Source organism: Pogona vitticeps, chromosome 1, assembly GCF_051106095.1.
Source record: "Pogona vitticeps strain Pit_001003342236 chromosome 1, PviZW2.1, whole genome shotgun sequence".
In the NCBI taxonomy this organism is placed as follows: Eukaryota; Metazoa; Chordata; class Lepidosauria; order Squamata; family Agamidae; genus Pogona; species Pogona vitticeps.
This window is the reverse complement of record NC_135783.1, coordinates 315661221-315683289: the sequence shown is the minus strand read 5'-3', so window position 1 is coordinate 315683289 and position 22069 is coordinate 315661221. Positions and strand designations below refer to the sequence as shown.

Below are 22069 nucleotides of genomic sequence, written 5' to 3'. Positions count from 1 at the left end.
CTGCGAGCTGTGTGTGATGTCAGGTTGGTTTTAGTTTATTTTGCATAGAGATCAGCATGTTTGCCCTATATAGAATGTAGAAGGGAGTTGCTATCAGATGATGGTATATATTGTGCTGGAAAATGAGGTGGATGATTCCTTCACATTGTGGGTGGCATTATTAGGTCTGCAATTGTGTTGTTAGATGTGGGGCAGTTAGCATCTGAGATAGTTACTGGGTCTGATCTTTTTGATAATTATTGTTATTGTTTAACACTGTGGGTCATCTATAAGCAAGCCTACAACCCAAGTCCAGTAAGTGAGTGACCTTTGTTGACAATGAGCTGTAGCTCATGATTGATACACTCAAATTATTGCAGGCACAGCTGTCCCTACAGCAGCATCTTCGTACTAAGAAATTTAACCTGGACTCCTGACTCTGACGTAAACAGTTGATTAAAGTGGAAAGCTGTATGTCCACAGTTGTATATCCACCATTGGTGTGGGTATTAATTCTAATACTTAGCAGTGGCAGCCTCCACTGCCAGCCCACCCACTATAACAAATTGCCCCCCTCCCCATGCATTATTCCTCCTGATTGGGTTAGAATGCCAAAAATAGTTCAGTAGAAAGAGGGTATCTCACTTTTGTGTGAGAAGTGGTAATGATGTCTTGGAAAGCAGCATCCACTGCAGCAGAAATGTATTTACATAATTAGAACACTAATATAATGCATTCATATTTCTCAGGAAAAAGATGAATGGAGTTGCACTGCTGTGCACACTTCTATGGAATTAATCAAAGTACAGTACTGTATTGCATTTGAGGGCAATGGCATTGCTACGTTTATACCATCAACAGAACCATTTGAAGTGTTACTTTTTAGTACAATGAGTAACATGGTTGTCACCTTGTTATCATTAGCACTGACTTTCAATCACCGAGACAGACCTTTTTACTCTCCTTGCATTATTGACTCTTCAGCAATAGTCTGACTGCCAATTTTTAGCTACTTCAGCTATTCTAAGTGGAAGCTGAATGCAGTGGTGCCTTGACTTACAGACGTCCGGACATATAACCATTTTGAGTTACGACCAGCTCGGGCTGCAAAATTTTGCTTCGACCTGCGGCCAGAGTTTCAAGTTACAACCGGAAAAAGGCATGGAAAAAAGGCGGGGAATTCAAATTGCTAACCATTGGTGGCAAAGAGACTGCTTCATTGTAGCTCTTTTGCCCCAGCGGTTAGAGAGTGCGATCGGAGGAGGCTTTGGACTGCCTGGTAAGGTAAGGTGCTGCTTTCTACTTTTTAAAAACTGTTCTGGGTGGGTTTTGCAGCATGGTTTTGGCTGGGTGATGAGATTATGTTTGCATACTGCGATGGGTCTTGCAGGGTTTGTTTTTTGGTGATCCCCCCCCCATTTCTAATGGGTTTTGCGGGGTTTGTTTTTTGGGTTTTTTTCCTCGTTTCTGATGGGTCTTGCAGGGTTTGTTTTTTGGTGTTCCCCCCCCCATTTCTAATGGGTCTTGCAGTCTTTGTTTTTTGGGTTTTTTCTCGTTTCTGATGGGTCTTGTGGGGTTTGTTTGCTTTTTGGGTTTTCCCCCCATTTTCCGATGGGTCTTGTGGGGTTTGTTTGCTTTTTGCTTTGCTTTTTTGCATTTCAATGGGTCTTGCATTGTTTGTTTGCTTTTCTTCCCTCCCTTCAGCTGGAAAGGATTAATTGCGTTTCTGATGGGTCTTGCAGTTTTTTGTGGGTTTTTTGATGATTTTTTTCTCGCTGAAATGCATTGCATTTCAATGCATTCCTATCTTCGACTTACGACAATTTTGAGTTACGACCGGAGTTCTGGAACCAATTAAGTTCGTAAGTCAAGGCACCACTGTATAAAATTGTATCCATCATCATTATGCATTGGTTAACGGAAATTTCCATTAGTTCAATTAATCTGCAGAAGTATCCCTACCCATGCATTATTGCTGTGGGTGAAATTTTGCTAAAAGTAGTTAGACAAGATGCTAAAAGTAGTTAGACAAGATGGTCATTTCCTCTTTACCTCAGGTAGGAGAATTTAGGTCCCACAAAATGAGAGTAAACAATTTATTTGACTTATTATTCATTTCTCATTTGTAATGGTATACATTTGTAAACAGAACATGTGCTTGCAAGATGGTGAATTGGAAACAAAATGAAGGTTGCTTAGCCATATGTGGGGGAGGGGGGGAAAACGGCCCTTTTCCTGGTCTTCCTTTTCTGCTCAAGCATTTGCTTTGTATTTTCATCTTTATTTTATGATACATTTTCAAGGTGTGATATTGGAATTGGCCACTGGGAATTTGTGGGACTGAGAATAACATGTTGTTGATGTGTAGTGCAACATACTGTTTGTAAACTTGAATTTTTCATAATTATAATGACTTCTGCTGCCCTTCAACAGAAGAAATTACTTTTCAAAAAAGCAGGATCCCAAACTCTGGAACTGAATCAGACACAAACATATTGCAAATATCTGGACTAGGGTCTTGTTCCTTGCTGCATTCGTTTGAGAATTTTAGTAAAACTTCTCAAATTTTCTCCTCAGTCTAGAACATACATATATGCATGTTTTGAACTCCCCTTCTGATACCCCTTGCCTGGAGAATCAACGGGATGCTTACTGTTCTGTCTGATCAGCACTTCTGTCATTACCCTTTTGTGCTGTAGCTCTAAATAGGAGATATCAGCATTTTAAACATGATGAGGGAAGTGGTCAGCTGTAAATACTCATAATTACAGGGAAGCAAACAGCTTTCTTCTCTTACATCCTGTTAAATATCCATTTAATAATACCAATAGTGAGTCTCAGGAACAAGGACTGTGAGGGGACTTCATCAAAAAGTTACTCTCCAGTCCAGTTCCCATCTTTCTCTACACAAGGACTACATTCCCAATTTTCTTTCCTCACATGATTTAAAGTCACATTATAGCTTGGTCAACTTTGTCCCATGGGATGAAATCTAAAGTGCTAAAAATTAAGCCAAACGTGTGATGGAACCTAGGGATGGGCCATTTTACATTACAAGCTTCTTTCTTCTTCAACCCTTCCACACATTTATCATTCTAATAATGGTGGCAGAAACAAACAAGAGACACCTAATCTAGAATCTACTTTATTAGAGATTTAAAAAAAAAACCAATACAGGTATATTCAGTCTGAAAAAGATACATCTTTTATTTTTTACGAAGACAAAGCCATTTTGTTGGTACTTCATAAGAAGTTCTTTCTTCCAATCTCTCATCATAGGGAATATGCCACGAGTCACCTGTAGTCTGCACAATTGTATCATATGTCATTACAGGCTGTTAAGGAAAAAAAAAGAGGTAATAATTACCCTGGTTTTATTTAAAAATGAGAAGTCTTGTGTATCTCTTACCACATATTTCCTCCTCTTTTAAAGCAGGAGACAATACCACTGGGAAACAGAGTAGTTACTAAGGATATAAAATTCAAGTCTACTCATCTCCATAAATAATATTTTACCAACTCAATCTTTTGAGGTTAACATTTCTTGTTCTGTTTTAATCTATATGAATTTCATTTAGCCTGGCGTACTACTGTTAGAACCAAACCTAGTTAATAAAGGTTTGTAACTTTTTAGCTGGCAAGCCCATGAGGGTGCAGTACTAGCATAAGAAGCCTCAGCACTAAATAAAAGGGAAGGACAAGAGGGTTTTGCTTGCCCCTAAGCTGTCCCCAAGTTTATTTCGTTCAGGTAGCCTTGGTAACAAGACCCCTGGTTTGAAAATACTGCTATTAAATGCTAGGTCAGGGAATGGGAAAACAACAGCCATCCTGGACCTTATCCTTATGCTGACCTCACTTGCATTACAGAGACTTGGTTGGATGAGGCTGGGGGTGTTAATCTCACTCAGCTTGGACTACCAGGGTTCTCTGTGCAACAGAGGTAAGACCAGGGGGTTGCGGAGGTGGCCTAGAGTCATTTATTGTGACTCTATTCTTCTCAACAAATCTCACATCCCCGTTCCTTAGGTTTGAATATATGCTTCTGAAAGTAGGAGCCTGGGTCAAAATAGGTATTCTCCTGGTGTGCTGCCCACCCCATAGCGCAACAACCTCTCTTCCAAAGCTAACTGAGCTGGTGTTGGGGGTTGTGGCTTATCATGTTGGGGGGACTTTAACATCCATGCTGAGGCAGCTCTGTTGGGAGTCCCAAAACTTCATGACCTCCATGATGACCATGGGTCCCTTCCAAATGGTATCTGCACCCAACCACATTGCAGGCCACGCTTTAGAACTGGTTCTATATCAGTGATCTAGGTGTAGAGGAACTTTCTGTAATTCCATTGTCATGGATAGACCATTATGTAATTCTGTAATTCCATTGTCAATGGACAGACCATTGGATTCACTAGAACTCAAGAGCCTTTGCAGGGGTGGGGGTCAGACTAAGAAAATTAACCCCAAAAGGCTGATAGATCCAGATGGTTTTGTGGCTGCTCTTGACAGGTGACTCTGTTGAATCTCTGGAATGCGGAAATGGCAAAAGCCATCAACATGATTGTTCCTAAACATCTCCTCCTTCAAAGCAGAGCCAAAGTGGCCCCTGGTTCACCGAGAAATAAAATGAGTGGGCGTAGATTTGAGCTATGACGGTGGAAAGACCTAAGGCCCATTGGAAGGCCTATTCTATGGCAGTGGCAGCAGCCAATAAGTCATTCTTCTCTCCCGCTACTGCATCTGCATGGAATCGCCCAGCAGAGTTTTTTCAAAAAGTCAAGGACCTGCTACATGCGAGCCCTCAGGTAGATAATGCAGACCACACTGTAGCTCGCTGTGAAAAATGTGCACAACACTTTGCAGGCAAAATTGTTCAGATCTGCTCTGACTTGGATGCTGTAGCTGTTTCAGGCTCTGTGAATGAAACTGTGTCCCCTGCTTCTCCTGTGTTAATGGATAAGTTTCAGCTGCTGCAGCCTAATTATATAATCAGGATCCTCAGGGAGGTGAGGACTACTGTGCCTGCTGGATCCTTGCCTTTCGTGGCTCATAAAAGCTGGCAGAAAGGGACTGGTTGATTGGGTAGGAGGAGTGATGAACGCCTTCTTGCAACAGGTAGGATCCCATCTTGTTTAAAGGAGGCAACAGTAAGACCATTGTTAAAAAAGCCTTATTTGAACCCCTCAAGACTGAATAACTAACAACCAGTATCTACTATTCCATTCTTGGGGAAGGTACCACAGTGGGTTGTGGCCTCTCAGCTTCAGAGGTTGGTTCCTGGATGAGACAGGTATCTAGACCCATTTCAGTCTGGCTTCAGGCCTGGTTATGGGACAGAGACAGCTTTGCCTGATGACCTATGACAGGAACTGGATAGGGGAGCTATGTCCCTGTTGGTTTTGCTGGATTTCTCAGTGACTTTTGATACTATCAAGCATAGCATCCTCCTGACCCGTCTCTCTGGAATGGGACTTGGGGGCACGATGGCTCCAGTCCTTCCTGGAGGAGAGAACTCAGAAGGTGGTGCTGGGGGGCTCCTGTTCAAAACCCTGGCCGTTGACCTGTGGAGTCCCTCAGGGCTCTGTTTTGTCTCCTGTGCTATTTGACATCTATATGAAACCACTGGGAGAAATTGTCCAGAGTTTTGGAGTTCGGTGTCACCAGTATGCAGATGACACCCAAATCTACCTCTCCTTGCCACCTAAATCCAAGGAAGCTACTTGGGCTCTGTATCAGTGTCTGGTATCATTAATCGACTAGATGAGGGTGAATAAAATGAAATGTAATCCAGACAAGACAGAGGTGCTCCTGGCCAGTTGAAAGGCAGATTAAAAAATAGGGATGCAGCCGGAACTGAATGGGATTAGACTCCCATTGAAAAAACAGATGCACAGTTTGGGGTACTCCTGGATTCATTCATGAACGTGGATGTCCAGGTCCCAGTGGTGGCCAGGACTGCCTCCTTATTCATTGTAGTTTTTAAACATTGTCTTTTAATTATTTTAACACCGCTGTATACTAATTGTTTTCAATTTTAATTAAAACACATTTCTGTATTTTCCATTTCTCAGAGTGCCATTTTTTTTTAAATTGTATACTTATTGATCTTTGCCTTAGGAGCCTCATGGCGCAGTGGTTAAACTGCTGTACTGCAGCCAACACTGCGCTCCCAACCTGGGATTCCATCCCAGGAAGCCGGCTAAACGTTGACTCAGCCTTTTATCCTTCCGAGGTCGGTAAAGCGAGTACCCAGCTCACTGGGGGCACAATGTGTAGCTTGTATAATTAACTTGTTAACCACCCAGAGAGTGCTTTAAGTGGTATGAGGCAGTGTGTAAGCAGCACACATTGGGGTTTTTTTGGTCTTAATATTGTCTGTTAATGATGTAAGATGTCTTCTTATTCATTGTTTGTGGTTTTTAAATATTGTCTTTTAATTATTTTAACATCGCTGTATACTCATTGTTTTCAACTTTAAATATTGGCTTTCATAGTTGTAAGCCGCCTTGGGTCCTTTTTAAGGAGAAAGGCAGGGTAGATAGATAGACAGGCAGACAGACAAAGAAAGAAAGAAACAAACAAATGGACAAACGGACTATGTTATCAACACTACTGCAACCAGCAGTACCTCAAAGCGCACAATCTCTTTTGGTACGTATACAGAAAGGACCATCTGATGGCTACGTTGCCATTTAAAAAACAGGTGCTGAATAAGGGAATCAGAGACACAAGCCTTGTGGTCACGTAACAGATCTCTGGTAATAAACTTGCAGTGTCTACCAGAGTGTAGAGCAGCATAGATTAGGAATGGATCATCCTCAGACCTAAAATGAAAAAAGGCAAAGAAGAACATCACAGATTGCAGTACAGAATTTTCTCTGGGACATTTTTTAGCCATTAAGGTGGCACAAGACTCTCTCTTTCTTTTTGCTACAACAGGATTGCTACCCTTCTATCCCATAGTCAAATATAAGTCACCCTAATTAGTAATGAGGGTGACAGGTTGTTTGGTCTTTTCTTACCACGATAAATACACATATTTATTAGGAAACAGTATTTTCACAAAGTCTGTTTGACGGAAAAGCAACCTCCTCTTTCCAATATGATCTTTTTAAAAAAACAGCAACAAAAGACAACTTGCTATCTAACAGAATGTATTCTGAACAAATATTTAAGTGTGGGTGATACTAAGCATAAATATTTCACCAATCCAAGTAATAGCATTGAGTGTTTAGGCTTAGCTTTGCACAACTATACAAGACATTTTTTCAAAGATGTAAATATCAGCCTTAAAACTTAGGAGGTTTCTTTAACCATTACTAAATAGCTTTAAAAATTAAAGTTTACCTCTGAGTTTAATTGTATCAAACTGGCAGAGTTCTTAAATGTATACATTTTCAACTACAAAAATAACTAGTGGTATTTTCTATAAAAGATCATTGAAACAAAGTAGTATTATGTACTATTCGGTATGCACTTCACAATACACCACCTTTTATTTGAGCTGACAAGACCTTCCATGTGACAAGAAACATGATTTTTCTTAATATACATGTTTGAGTTCTGTCAATGTCAAATCATAAGCAGAAATTAAGATACCAATTAAGGTACTATTTAGCATATACACTGTATATTTTTGTTATGTGTTGTCAGGTTGCTTCTGACTAATGGTGACATCAACAACTTGAGGTATGTGAGATGTTTGAGGAGTAATTTACCATTGCACCTTCTAGTGAGTTTCTGTGACTTAAATGGGCATGTGAAGCCAGGTCTTCTGAGTCCTAATTTGACATTCTATCCATTACGGCAGTGTTCCCCAACATTTTCCAGTCCACGGACTGACTGGGGAAGGCGGGGCACCCCCGCGCTCACACACATATGCTCTCTCTTGCACGAGCGGGAGGGTGCCTGCCCGAGCGCTGCGCTGCCATTTGCGCATGTGGGCGTGCATGGGCCCGCGTGAGCGTGCACTACCATTTGTGCATGCGCACAACTGCTCATGCACATGTGCAAATGGTGGTGTGTGCTCGTGTGGGCCTACGCCCACCCATGCGCATGCGCAAATGGCAGCGTGTGGGCAAGCTGGACCACGCGCGCAGGCGCACACGAGCGGTGCAGGGGTGAGTGCGTACCAGGGGCGGGGGAAGGTGTTTCTCGTCAGCCCGGTCTGGCCCAGGCCAGGGACTGGGCCGGAGACCAGGAGTTGGGGATTGCTGCATTACGCCACATTGGCTCAAACCACATACAACATACAAAAAAGATACATATTTTCTCCATATACAGTATATAAAAAACATATTGTACTGTATTTTGTTTCCATTCTAGCATATGTGCAAGAAACAAGAAGCAAGTATGAATGGGTAATAAAAACCTTTGATCTTTGTAGGTGAATGCTTGCAAAATTATAATCAATTTCATTGGTGTATCACTGCTCCACTAGCAGTTCTGGAGATCATTTCTGGACTGGTACCATCCGGCTAGATCATCTGATTATAACAGGTATGCTTCAGTGAGTTAAGCTTTGTTCTGATAAACACAATATCACTTAGTTTTAATGGCCAGCTTACTACTATTACTGTGTTAAAAGTAGAGGTGTATAATTTGTGGCTTTGGCTAATCTGGCTGAAGAATTCTAGGAGTTATAGTCAGAAAACACACTTGTATACTTCCAGTTCAAATGTGGTTGAAAATATGAACAGCTGAACAATGACAATGAAAAAACTGTATTAATACTGTATCACCTTACCTGGGGGGAGGGAAGTACTGAGAGTATTAGAGAGATGTTTGAAATTTTTAAAAAGTACAGCCAGTCAAGAATGTACAGCTTTATATATGTAGATTGACATCAGATGATCAACAGTGCTGCCACTTACCAAAGATTCTTAATCTGCACCATTTGGGTGCTCCCAGATGACGTTTTTATTGGCCTTGTTTATGGAATTTTACTGTACTTCTATCTGTAAAACTATAATGATTTTCCATGCCTTCTATTTTCTGTTATTCCTCCAAAAATCATGCTAAGGAGAGAAAGATAGCATAGCTGTACAATACCCTTGTTTGTCAGCTCTAGATCCTCTCCCTATAGCATCACTCCTTTATATTGTGTAAAAATCTCTTAGAAACCATGACATACTCATTTTCAGTAAAGAAGAAGGTTGCTTTTCTTGACATAGCAGCCATATTCTTTTTTTTCCATTGAGAAGTTCCCGACAGCATGTGTTTGCGCCCCAGCACAAGCAACCGCAAATTCTGCTGTGCCAAGCAGTCGACAACTTCCAGCAGCTATGGAAAGAAAGGGTGGGGGGAAGAAGAGTAATACATTCATAAATGAGTAAGTATAAAAGAGTAATAAAGAAGTAATAAAAACTTAGTAGAACAGGACTTAGAACACCGAAGATGGGAATGGATCCTTTACTTCATAGTCATGTATCCTTTACTTCGTAGCTTTCTACTGTCTGAAGAATGAAACTACTGCAGAGTTCAACACTGAGTTAACAAACACCAACTCAGGTATTCCTAGGCTGAAAATTCAGAAAATCAATGTAGGAAACCTCCATTCCACATTTTGCCTAAAGCGGCAGTTCATGTCCCACCCCCCATATATCTGGCTACATTCATACAGTGATTCCTCCTCGGCTTCCTGAGAAGGGAGGAAGGAAATAAAAATGCACTGAAATTTTAAAGCTGATGAGGAATTTCTTAAGGGTGAAGCACAGCAGGAAGCTGTAGATATAATAAAAAGACAAAAGCAGGCAGCGAAATCTGATTGAGGATGGGCACAAGGCCTAGGCTGTGATTCCTTGCAAAAGACTGCTGTGAGTGCACAATGGGTGTACATTAGACATTAGAACACCACTTGCTACCCAGTTTCTTTCTATCAGGTCTTTCTAATGGCTAACTGCATCTATTTTCAGGTTCGGATACCACAATAGTAGTCTATACATAGCTGCTGGGGAGATTTCCTGTCTGACTCAGCTCCCACACACAGCTGCTTCTTTGAAGTGCATGAGAGAAAAACTACTTTTCTTTTCATCATAAAGGAAATGGAATATGGTTGAAATCATTATAATGAAGGTAAAAATGTATTTCTTTGCAATTGTAGCTATATTCTTCTTCCAGTAATAAATAATGGTTATTATTATTGTTTCCAAAAAATATATATTTTTATGTGCTGGCATATTATAGATTTTTTTAAGACCAGGCCAGCCATGGAAACAAATGAAAAGTGTATTCCTCTGGAGAATAATTTCTCATATTCATTTCAGCATGTTAGAAAGCTTCTACCTACAACCTAGTCTTCAAAGGACTGAATCAAGGGACATTGTTTCTAAAAAGGCTCAAACTGCATGGATGGAATGATTTAAAGCAGGGGTCCCCAACCCCCTGTCTGCGGCCTTATGCCAGTCTGTGGCCTTGGCAGGACCAGGCTGCGGAGACAGATCTCCCCCCTGCACGCCCACACACCTGCATGGGTGCCCTGCCCACCCGCACATCTGCCTCCCACAAGTGTGCCCCGCCCAACTGTGAGCACAGGGTGCCCCATCCCCCCAACCGGTCTGCGGTTCGAAAAATGTTGGGGACCACTGATTTAAAGGACCACTGAAAAATAATGCCTATATGCCACTGAGTCAATGACCTCCAAAATATCATATATTAACAACTCTGCTCAGATTCTGCAAACCAACAGCATCTCATGTTAGGGTCTCCTGTCCTCTTACTGCCCCCCCTTTCCCAGGCCATAATCTTTTTTTCCGCTCAGTTTTGTATTTTCATTATGTGTGTGTGGTATAATAGCCTCAGTCTACTAACTTTTGCTATAGGGAGACTTCAGTCTTGACTTGATTAAGCACCCACCTTTCTAGCTGTCTGTGGTATTTGTAAGGCTCTCCCCCAACACCACATATCAAATTACAGTGGTGCCTCGCTTAACAGCGATAATCCGTTCCAGGAAAATCGCTCAGCCTTCCATCCTTCCGAGGTCGGTAAAATGAGTACCCAGCTTGCTGGGGGGGGGGCAATGTGTAGCCTGTATAATTAAAAATTGTAAACTGCCCGGAGAGTGCTTGTAGCGCTATGGGGCGGTATATAAGTCCAATAAATAAATAAATAAATAAATAAAAATAAAGCGAAAATAAAAAGCCCATTGAAACACCTTGAAAACCTTTCAATGCGTTTCAATGGGCTTAAAACTCACCGTCTAGCAAAGATCCTCCATACAGCAGCCATTTTCGCTGCCTGTATAGTGACGGATCTGTCCCTAAACACAGCAGGGAGCCATTTTATTTACCCGGTAGCCATTTTGAAACCACCAATCAGCTGTGGGAAAATCGTCGTTTTGCAAAGAATCGGTTCCCGAAGCAGGGAACCGATCATCGCAAAGCGAAATTCCCCCATTTAGACCATCGTTTTGCGATCGCAAAAAGATCGTCGTAAAGCGGATTCATCATAATACAGGGCAATCGTAAAGTGAGGCATCACTGTAGTTGATTTTGTACCTGTCTTTCTTTCACATAGTATGGATGACTTTGACTTGGTTTCCAGTGACAATTTTTGCTAATTCTAACCTCTCTCTCTTTTTTAATTTCAAAAGGCGAGGGGACATCTTTAGGAAAATGTGCACACAACATGTTCACAGAGCTTTTGATCCAATATAGATTTTCTTCCTCAGGTTGCCTACCCAAGGAAAGAGTTTGTAAATCTGAAGATAGCCTTCTAGTCTGCATTCTAAAGAGCAGGTATTAGTTTACCTGAGAAGTTAAACAGTGTGTACGTTTCTTCACTGTATGTGTTGTACTTACTCACACTTTGCTTCACCATTTCATTAAGTCCAAAACAGTCCTTTAAATTAACCATATTCCATGTGTTCTTGCTTCTGTCTTCCCACAGCAATCATAGTAAAGGTAATGTGATTATCTTCTGAGATCTTCTAGCACTGGGTAGTTTTATATGAGGGAAGTTTTGTTGGAATTTGAGTGCAGTTTATGTATACTGAAACTTCCATTTGAAAAAGCCGGGAAATTCAATTCTTTAAAAACAACTAGGGTTTATGAATGTGGGATATGGTGCTTCTGTACCCAAGATTCCAAAAGTCAAGAAATGGCCCAGTATTGCTACACAATACAGCACGCACACTGCCAGCAAGAAAAAAGGTGCCAAGCTTTATAAAGCAAAGGGCAGCCTGGATGTTGACAAAACCAATGGCAGCAGTTAAGCTTGTCTACAGCAAGGGTCTCCAAACTACGGCCCACGGGCCACATCCGGCCCACCTGATCTTTTTCTCCAGCCTGTCTGTCTGTGTGAGTGTGCATGAGTGCAGGCATGTGGACAGTAGTGCTTGCTGGTGAGTGGGGAGGCGGGAGTGCGTGCAGGCATGCGGGTGTGCATGCAGTCAGGCAGGCGGGAGTGTGTGCAGCCAGGCATGCATGCGGGTGTGTGTGTGTGGGAGTGCGGTGGGTGGGAGTGCACACATGCATTTCTTTGGCCCTTGAAAATATTGCAAGTGTATTATGTGGCCCTTTGTGTTAAAAGTTTGGAGAACTTTGGTCTACAGGATACCCTTTGTGCTCACTGCCATTCACATTTGTTGAAAAACAGGCCTGACTATTTGTGTTTGGATTAGAAGTGTTTAACTGATGAAAAAAGGAGTCAGCTTCTGGGATTTTCTCTTGCATGGGGTCTCTTTGTGAATGGCACTGACCCTAACTGGTCAATTGATTTTGCAAGAATCTCTCAACAAGGCCTCAGAGTATTTCCTTCCCACCTTCTGTTGCTCCCCCTTCCCTGTTGCTTATCTGCAGTTCAAGATACCTCAGCGAAGAAGTACATCCTTAAAAGAAAAATTGCTACATGCTTGTGAGGCTTTGTAAGCAGAGACATGGCCACTGAGTTCTGCAAAGAAAAGAGTGCAAGACTGACTACTTAGAAAGCTAATGGCATCCCAAGGACTGACAAAAAAGATGATGGTCAGGAATGGGGTGGTTGGAGGTAACCAGGGAAAATGCATTGCAATTCCACACTTCCCCTAATAGGTCAACCTCCACTGTGCAAATTTGGATGAAAATCCTTGTTAAAAACCAACTGAATGAAACAAACCTGTCACCCATTTCTAGCTTGGGAAAAATATTTACAGGAATATGAGGGAAAAGTTTGCATGGACCTCTGCTTGCAAAATCAGCTGCTAGAAGGTTATAGCCAACACATGGATCTGTTCAAAATAATAGACTAATGGAGTTGAAAGGCTGTAACCTTTCAACTCCATTATTCTCTTGCAGGCAATACTAAAGTTTTCTAACTTTAGTATTGCCTGCAATTTAAGTTTTGGTTTTTGATTATTTTTTATTTGCAAATTTCCATAGCTGAAATAATTTTTGTTGGTAATCACACTTGCCACTTTTCAAAAATTGCAAGAATGGATTTCCATTGAAACATATGTGCCTACAGTTTTTCTCATAGCTGTCGGAATGTTTTCAGTATATCTTGAATTTCTACTTTTTGGATTTCATTTTATGCATATGGAACAAATTTCATTTTATGTATATGGAACAAAGATGCAATGTAGATGAATAAAGTTTGTACAAATAGACACACTGATGTTGCCTGGAATCATTGCAACAATAAAGCAACATTTACCTTGATACCCAGATGGCTTTTAATAGGACTGGAAATGGTTATCTGGATTCATTCTAGAATTAACTCTAAATGGGATAAATGCCAGTTGGAAATAAAGGTGTCTGATAAAGAACTACAAGGCTACAATTAATAGGGAAAAACGCTTTAGGACGATCGGTTCCCTGCTTCGGGAACCGATTTTTTGCTTAACGACTATCAAAACAGCTGATCATCGGGTCTTCAAAATGGCCACCCTCTGTGCAAAATGGCTCCCCGCTGTGCTTTAGGACAGATTCCTTGCATTACAGGCACCGGAAAATAGCCACCCTATGGAGGATCTTCACTGGACTCTGAGGTATTTCGCCCATTGGAATGCATTGAACTGGTTTTCAATGCATTTCAATTGGATTTTTACTTTCTCTTGATGATGATTTCATTCTACAGCGATTTTGCTGGAACAGATTATCCTCGTCAATCGAGGCACCACTGTATATTTTTGTTAATGCAGCCTAAAATAGTATTTGCATTTTTTGCAGCTGTAACAATATAGCATAGTGTGTTACCTCACACTTTGAGGTCTCTTGGACTATAGAGAAGTAACAGGGGAGGCAGAGCAACAGAAGGTGGGAAGGAATGATTCACAGGCCCTGTAGATAGATTCTTGCAAACTCAATTTTACACTATGAAGTGTGTTATCTCACACCCTTTGCATTGGTGAGAAGGTGGCTTCCTCCCCTGTTTGCTAACAGTATCTCAAAACTGGCAGCAATTAGGAATTCTAAAACAGCTACAGTCACGATCATAAGGAGGGCAAAGTCCCCCACAATACTGTATTTGAATTTTGGGAGGAGACACCCACATTAAAAAAAGGAATACAGTGGGGTCTTGACTTAAGAACGGCTTGAGTTAAGAACATTTTGACTTAAGAACCACTCTCATAGGAAAATATTGACTTGACTTACATACTTAGATTTGAGTTAAGAACTGAAAAAAAACCACGTGGGAGGCAGGGAACGTGCAAAATTTGAACTTTCAGTTAACTGTTGGCCAGTGAAAAGGGTGCCTGTCTGCTTCCTCACTCCTCCCAGCGTTTAGAGAGTGGATTGGGAGACAGTCTTCAGACTGCCTGGTACTGTACTGCCTGGACTGTATTTTCCCTGCCTTCCCTGAACCTTTCTTGACCTAAGAAAAAAAGAAACAAAATATCCCCCTCTAGTGGTCGAAGGCAGAATAGCAGCTTCCCATTAGTTTCTATGGACGGAAAAGAGCAGATACGGATCAAATGGTTTTCAATGCATTCCTATGGGAAATGCAGATTTGACCTGAGAACTTTTTGACTTGAGAACCGCCTTCCAATACGGATTAAGTTCTCAAGTCAAGACCCCACTGTAGGTGATTCAGGAGATCTGTAGAGATGAAAGAGTACACAGTCAGATCTCAGGATCAACTGAGGCCCAGACACATTCACATGGTTAGAACCTGGGGAGTAGATGTGCATTTGTATGTAGATGCTATGCAAAAATGTAGCAAAATTACATGCAACCCGTGGGGATTTAATGGTTAACTTATCGGAATCAAATTGCAACATAGCCAAATAAGCAAGGAAGAGTTTGCAGAAATCCCAGTTCTCCATCCTGGAGTCTTAGTTACCAGATCACATAGTGTACAGCACGTGTCATCCTTTTTAAAAGGTCAGGGTGTTTTTTTTTTTGTACAGTCTTCCTCCTCAGGGCAAAGAAAGATTTTCTCAGATGGGAATTCCCTGAACGCTCTCATAAGAAACCAGCAGTACAACCCATGAGTCAGCTAAATGGCCGCTCACCTGATATTGCTTTGTCACATACAGGAAGTAATTTCCAGGTGCACTCACCTCTTCTGGTATGAGAACATACTTCAAACAATGTTCAATCAAATAAAGACAGTTTGGTGAAGAGGGGAAGTCAGAAATATGCTAACATTCATAGTACTGGTTGTTGTGGGTTTTTCGGGCTCTTTGGCTGTGTTCTGAAGGTAGTTCTTTCTAACGTTTCGCCAGTCTCTGTAGCCGGCGTCTTCAGAGGACAGCACTGTCAGAGTGCTGTCCTCTGAAGATGCCGGCCACAGAGACTGGCGAAACGTTAGGAAGAACAACCTTCAGAACACGGCCAAAGAGCCCGAAAAACCCACAATAACCATTAGATCCCAGCCGTGAAAGCCTTTGCGAATATATTCATAGTACTATTTCACAGTATTTCCTAGTACACACTGTGCATTTGGGCAGCAGACTTGCCCAATCACTCTTCCTCCTTGGAAAAGCTACACACTGGGCTGGGGACCCTGTGGAATGGGATGATCTGTGGTGCAGGGGCTAGGAAAGGAACTGAGAAGAGGCTGTACAGCTTTTCTATTCGTGGAAGACAGATCCTGAACTTAACACACCCACACCCATCTAAGAATGCGGGCTTCAAAAAATGTGATGGATTTTAACCCATTTTAGAATGAATGATTCTCCCACCCTGCTTGTCAAGGTACTGGATTTAAATTATGGACTGTCTGAATGCCGCAAAAGAGATCACAACAAAAACAACTTATTCCACATTAAGGAAGGGAATTGGTTTAGGCTGGAAGAAAAACAAAAAGTGCCCAGTGGGCCATAAACATATCTGCAGTAATAAATCAGTTTCTCTTAAAGGTGCTGTAAGTCTTCTTTTTTTCTTATTCACCCACAAAACATAATGCCAAACACAAAATGCTGCTGCTGCTGATTATTAGACACACTACTTTTTAAACCTAGTGGTGCATTATTTACTGTACTCCAATGCTCTATTGCCGTAAACAACAACTTGTTATGTGGAGGTTTTCCTAAATTACTTAATTTTTACAAATTAGTCTTATGAAACAAGAAATTGTTATGGCTTCACACTGAATAGCTGCTACAAGCCACGAAAGATTGCATTCTATGCAAATTTACTTCGCAACAATCTTGTAAAATGGAAGCTGTGTCTTACAACATCAATGACCCCAGAGACATTTCTTCCAAAATTATCAAAGCAACACTTACAAATCACACACAAATGTAAATAGGGTTAAAACCACAGGATTTGTTCTCATAAACTAAGAGTGGAAAGAGAAAGCCTAGGTATAGAAAAAAAGGAGCTGTGGGTCCTTATCGGGAAGAAAAGGGAGTCTGTTCCTCCTCTCACAGTCTCTTGTTTTTGAATTGCCTTCTCTATCTTTTCAGTTTCTACCAGTATAAAACAAAACTTTAAATAATGGCAAGAGATGGGCATTCTAATAAGCTTGTGAAATATTACTTTTCTGACACTATTTTTGAACTACATCTCCCAGAATCCTCCAGCCAGCATTGTTACAAAGGAGCCACTGATATCTTCAGTGAGTTAGGAGTTTCTTTTCCCAATTTTCAGCTGATCAAACTGCTTTGGTCATTCCTGGATAGGGGAAATTTGATTATTCTTCATTTGTAGCTCCTAGACTAGAATATTGCCATGACCGTTACGTAGGGCTGCACTTGATGTTGGTTTGGAAGCTGCAGCTTGTGCACAGTGGTACAGACACACTGGTAAGTGGAACGGCTTATCCCCAGCATATTAGATGTATGCTAAGAAAACTGTGTTGTCTGCCTATATCCTGCTAAATCAGGTTGAAAGTTTAAGGGTTCTGCTAATAATTGGCAAAGCATATGAACCAAAACATCAGGAAATGGCCAGAACCTCTATTTCTCTTAGGATGCTGAGTGCATTAGGAGTGGTTTCCCTGTGGAGGCCTAGTCTTTATTGGTTTAGAATAGGGTCCTTACCATCACAGCACCCATTCTCTGAATTCCCTGCTAGTAAAAATTCAAGAAGGGTTAACTATTAAACATGCACTTGCTTTCAAAAGTTTTCCCAGAAAGATAATACAGGATTTTATAAAAGTCTTCTGAATGGTATTTTATTACAGTTTTTCCCCCTAGTATTTGTGTATATATTTAAAAGTTTAATGTAAGTGATTCACAAATACTATTAAACAAATAATAAATCACAACAAAGTACTTTTAAGAATCTCTGTGATCTAATGAAGAATTCACAGCTACAGAATTTTCAGCAGTCTGCAGAAAAAGGAACAAGCAAAACATTTCTAAAAACATCAGTTTTAGTGTGTTAGAATAATAACGAAGAAATAGCTATTTGGGTGAGTTGGACTAGGGGAAGAGGGAACAGTTCCCTGCTGGAAAAGATATATGAAGAGCTAAGGAGAAAGGTGGGGTAAAAATACTTTAAATAAATAAAATACTAAAACAATTTTTTACTGTTTTTGTAGACATGTTTAACAAATGGATAAGGTTTCTCTTATTCACATTCTGGGGTGTGCTCACCAAACTAATAAACATTCATATGCTAATGATGGTTGTGGGTTTTTCGGGCTCTGAAGATGCCGGCCACAGAGACTGGCGAAACGTTAGGAAGAACAACCTTCAGAACACGGCCAAAGAGCCCAAAAAAACCACAACAACCATTAGATCCCGGCCGTGAAAGCCATCGCGAATACATTCATATGCTAGTTTTCCACTTAAGTGGAAAGAGTAAAGAGGCCATACTTGAAATAAACTCCCAGCTTCCTTATTCTCTGCCTTCTGATCAGGTGAGAGTCAGGTGAAAAATTAGCTGCACTACATTATGTGGGCAAAGGTGGGAAGGGAAGGGAAGGGAAGGGAAGGGCAGTCCCCTTCAACTAGAAATTTCCAGATGGGTGGCTTTGTTAGTCTGTTAAATGAAGAGTCTTGTGGCATCTTGAAGATTAACAAGGTTTTGGGACAGCAAATGCTCCTTGAGAGGCGTCTTCCGAACCCACTTTGCTGTCAGTTGTGCAGCTCTTCAAACTTGACATATATTTGAGACAGGTTTAGGAAAGGGAGAATGAGATCAGAGAAATCCTTGTAGTATTTGTAAGCACAACACCAGCAAGTGCTTCCCTCCTGCCAAACAAAACCATCCATGCCTTCAGGATATAATTTAAAGAAGATTGCAGCCATGGTGATTAAGTATTATTATTTAATTTAACACTTTCAGTGTGCAAATGCACCCATAAAGTATATTTTTGCATCATCAAGGAGTATAAACTCCTTCTTCAGCAAATTAAAAAGTCTCAGTCAACCAGCAAACATAAAATTAGAGAAATCATCTATAATAGGGGCCCTGGCCATAGTCACAGTCTTTAGTGACATTTGTTAAATCCATATAGCCGCCTAGAGTGGTCTTAATTGACTAGATAGGCGGGATATAAAATAAATAAATAAATAAATAAATGAATAAATGAATAATATACGTAAAATATAAATAACATAAAGTTTCAATGAGATTTCTATCAGGCTGTTTTGGGAAATTAATGAAAAAGTACATTCCCCTGGATCAGACTGCCCCAACCTGATAGCTCCCAAAATATGAGGAATAACATTCTCAGCATCTCCAGCAAATAAGACAATGGAAACCAAGGATGGGAAAGAGTAGTAGAGTCTACGCACCATGACTTAAAATGTACTATTGAAAGTCACAGATCAGGGATTCGGCTGTTTAATGAATTTTGTCCGTGTTCAACATTGGAGTGTAGGGGGAAAATATTGCATGAAAGAATATTCTATTTATAGTGAAACCAAACTACCTGGAGAGAAGAAATGAGTCTTAATTTTACAGCTGTTATTATTATAGAGCTATTATTATTTAGTGTTGTTATTATTAACTATTCAAAGTTACTATTGAAACTGGAACAATGAAGAACGTGACCTCTAGCATGTCTTCCAGCCACACCTTAGGATGTGCAAGTTGTCACTGCATGAAATCACACAAGACAAACTCCTTAGCTGAAGTAAACAGCAATTAGATTAAGTGGGAACACTTAGGGAGTGGTTCAGAGCAGGGGGGGGGGCAACGACGACGACAATATCTTAAATTGAAATATGTCATCCTATTGAAAAGTAGTTTCTCAAGTGGCAAAACAACAACAACAGCAACACCCATGAACTTCAGAGCTGGAAGGGACTCTATGGATCATCAAGTTCAGCCCCTGTCAAGGAGGCACAGTGGGGAATGGAAAAGGATTCAATTTGTAATTAGAGGAAAACTACAAATGTGCATGTACATATATAGAATGTTGTAAACTTTCATAGTCATCCCACTTCAAAGATGTATATATGTATTTATTTAAAATATTTTTATCCTGCCTTTCTCCTTAAAAAGAACCCAAGGCGCTAGAATTGAACTCACTACAGTAGAAAGAAACCTGAGTTATTGGTGGTATAATGCTATAAATGCATTGTTAATCTCAAAAATAGACTACTTTAATGTTCTCTAAGTAGGGCTGCCCTTGAAAACAGTACAGAAACTTCAGCAGGTCAAAATATGGTGATAAGTAATTTTTGGGATTAAGTAAATTCAGTCCGATATCCCCAGTCTTAGTGCACCTCAGTTGGCTCCCGGTCAGTTTTCGTGCTCAATTCAAGGTGCTGGTTAGAACCTATACAGCCCATAATGGTTTCGTTCCTTGATACTTGTAGGAACAGACCTCTCTCAAAAATCAATAAATGTTTCACTCGCCCTTTTCAATCCATGATGTGAAATGTGGCTACACCAAGGGAGACCAGAAAGGTGAAGACAAGGAATCAGGCTTTCTCAGTAGTGGCTCCTATTCTCTGGAACACGCTATCAGCAGAGATATGGGATGCTTATTCCCTCCTTATTTTCAATACACTGTTAAAAACAGAACTATTCAAACATGCTTTTAACAACTGATAGATGGGACTTTCATATTATATATTCATAAAATATGTTTCATACACATTCGGAGCTCCTAGGGGAATGCACAGAATATATACAAACAATTCAATTGGGCAGTACCAAAAGAGACGAACAGACCATCCCAGCCCCAGTTTCATCACATCAGAGGTGATAAGGGTGAAGGAGAGCCTCCACTATTTTGGGGGTGGGTGGGTTCTCCACATGAGTTGGGATTGTGATTTTCCAGAATCCCAACTCTTGTGAAGAGCCCTCATGGATAGCAGAAGCTCTGATCCTTCAGGTACATCACCTTCCATGTGTACAACAAATATGGGTATGACAACAAAGGGGATCGGGGCTCTCTTCTCCACACGAGTATTCTATATAGGTTATAATGCTCAGCACCATTTAGATTGGAAGATATACTGCCACATTCTGAATTAACAGCAGTTTCCCCACTGTCTTCAAAGGCTATCCCAACTACAATTGCAATGACCTAGCTCCCTCTCTTCTGGAACTATCACTATTGATGAAACAACTTAAACTGGATTAAACTGCTCTGAAACCACCATGGCTGCATGAGCCTCTTTTGCTAAAGTCAGAGAGACCTACATGTACTCCTGAGCAATGAACTTGATTCCTAAAGGATGCACAACCCTATCTAGAACAAACAGCACCTCCCTGCAATAAAGGAAGCACCCATCAACAGCATCTATTTCTTGCTAGAACTAAGCTTCAGTTACTGACTAGGTGTCTTCCCTTTTCTTTACTATGTTCAATCAGGTGTATGTGCTTTCTATATATTATGTTTAGCAAAGCACAGGCAATATGTACAAATGTTTGCATCAGCCTTTTCTTCATCAATATTTCAAGCTACAAAACACCACAGAACTTGACTTGCCAGTCTAGGTTGTTCTGGATAGATAGATGATTTCACAAGTCAGGAAAGAAAGTGAGTCATCTTAGCTGTAACTCTTATCAGATGATGGTGTCAGGAATTATTTTAGTAAGTGCACAGTATTATATCTGAAATAATACTACATTACTACTGGGAAGTTTTAGTAATACTATCTATAGTTCACATCCAAGGTTTGGTATGTTATTTCCTGAAAGTTTCTGCATCCACTACTTAAGCCTCCAGTTCCAATGCAATTTTCATTTCATGTTTGATTAATGCTTTGTATACTTACAATGACTTCAGAAGAATTATTTTTAATTCGATTTTATTTTAAAGTAAGCTTCTACAAAGAAAATGAAGGATAAAGGATGCTGTCTGAATTAGAAACAATTCCCAGCTCAGAGAGCCTCCCCAGAAGGATACCGTGGTCGACGGTATCGAAGGCCGCCGAGATGTCGAGGAGGACCAACAGAGACATTTTGCCCCTGTCAGCCTCCCTCAACAGGTCATCATACAGGGTGACCAATGCTGTCTCTCTGCCGTGGTGTGGCCTGAAGCCGACTGGAAATGATCCAGGGCATCTGTTTCATCCAAGTGGGCCTGAAGCTGGTCAGCGACCACCCTCTCGACCACTTTGCTCATGAAAGAAACATTGGCAACGGGCCTATAACTGCCAATTTCGTCTGCCGCCATATTAAGTTTCTTTCTTATGGGGCTAATGAGTGTCTCCTCAAGGAAAGACCCATTTATTATTGCTGTGGCCCATTCTGTTGTTTTCGGCCTGGCTGCTTTGATTAGCTAGGCCGGGCAAGGGTCAAGGGAGAAGGTGGTGGCTCAACAG

The 22069-nt window shown here is 40.9% G+C and overlaps 1 protein-coding gene across 3 annotated transcripts in view; it reads right to left on the bottom strand.

Annotated features, from left to right (window-relative positions):
* Window positions 1-3108: 3108 nt before the first annotated feature.
* PRORP (protein only RNase P catalytic subunit) overlaps window positions 3109-22069 on the bottom strand; it is a 64958-nt gene continuing 45997 nt past the window's right edge. For 2 of the 3 annotated variants that reach the window (XM_072986361.2, XM_072986362.2), the window contains exons 6-8: window positions 9107-9255; window positions 6602-6797; window positions 3109-3314 (exon numbers count right to left, since the gene is read on the bottom strand). In XM_072986361.2, the coding sequence (XP_072842462.2) occupies window positions 3186-3314; window positions 6602-6797; window positions 9107-9255 (474 nt within the window). In that variant the 3' untranslated portion in view covers window positions 3109-3185. Of the gene's footprint in view, window positions 3315-6601; window positions 6798-8846; window positions 8991-9106; window positions 9256-22069 lie in introns of those variants that run through there. The other variant, XR_012082596.2, reaches the window with a different exon arrangement.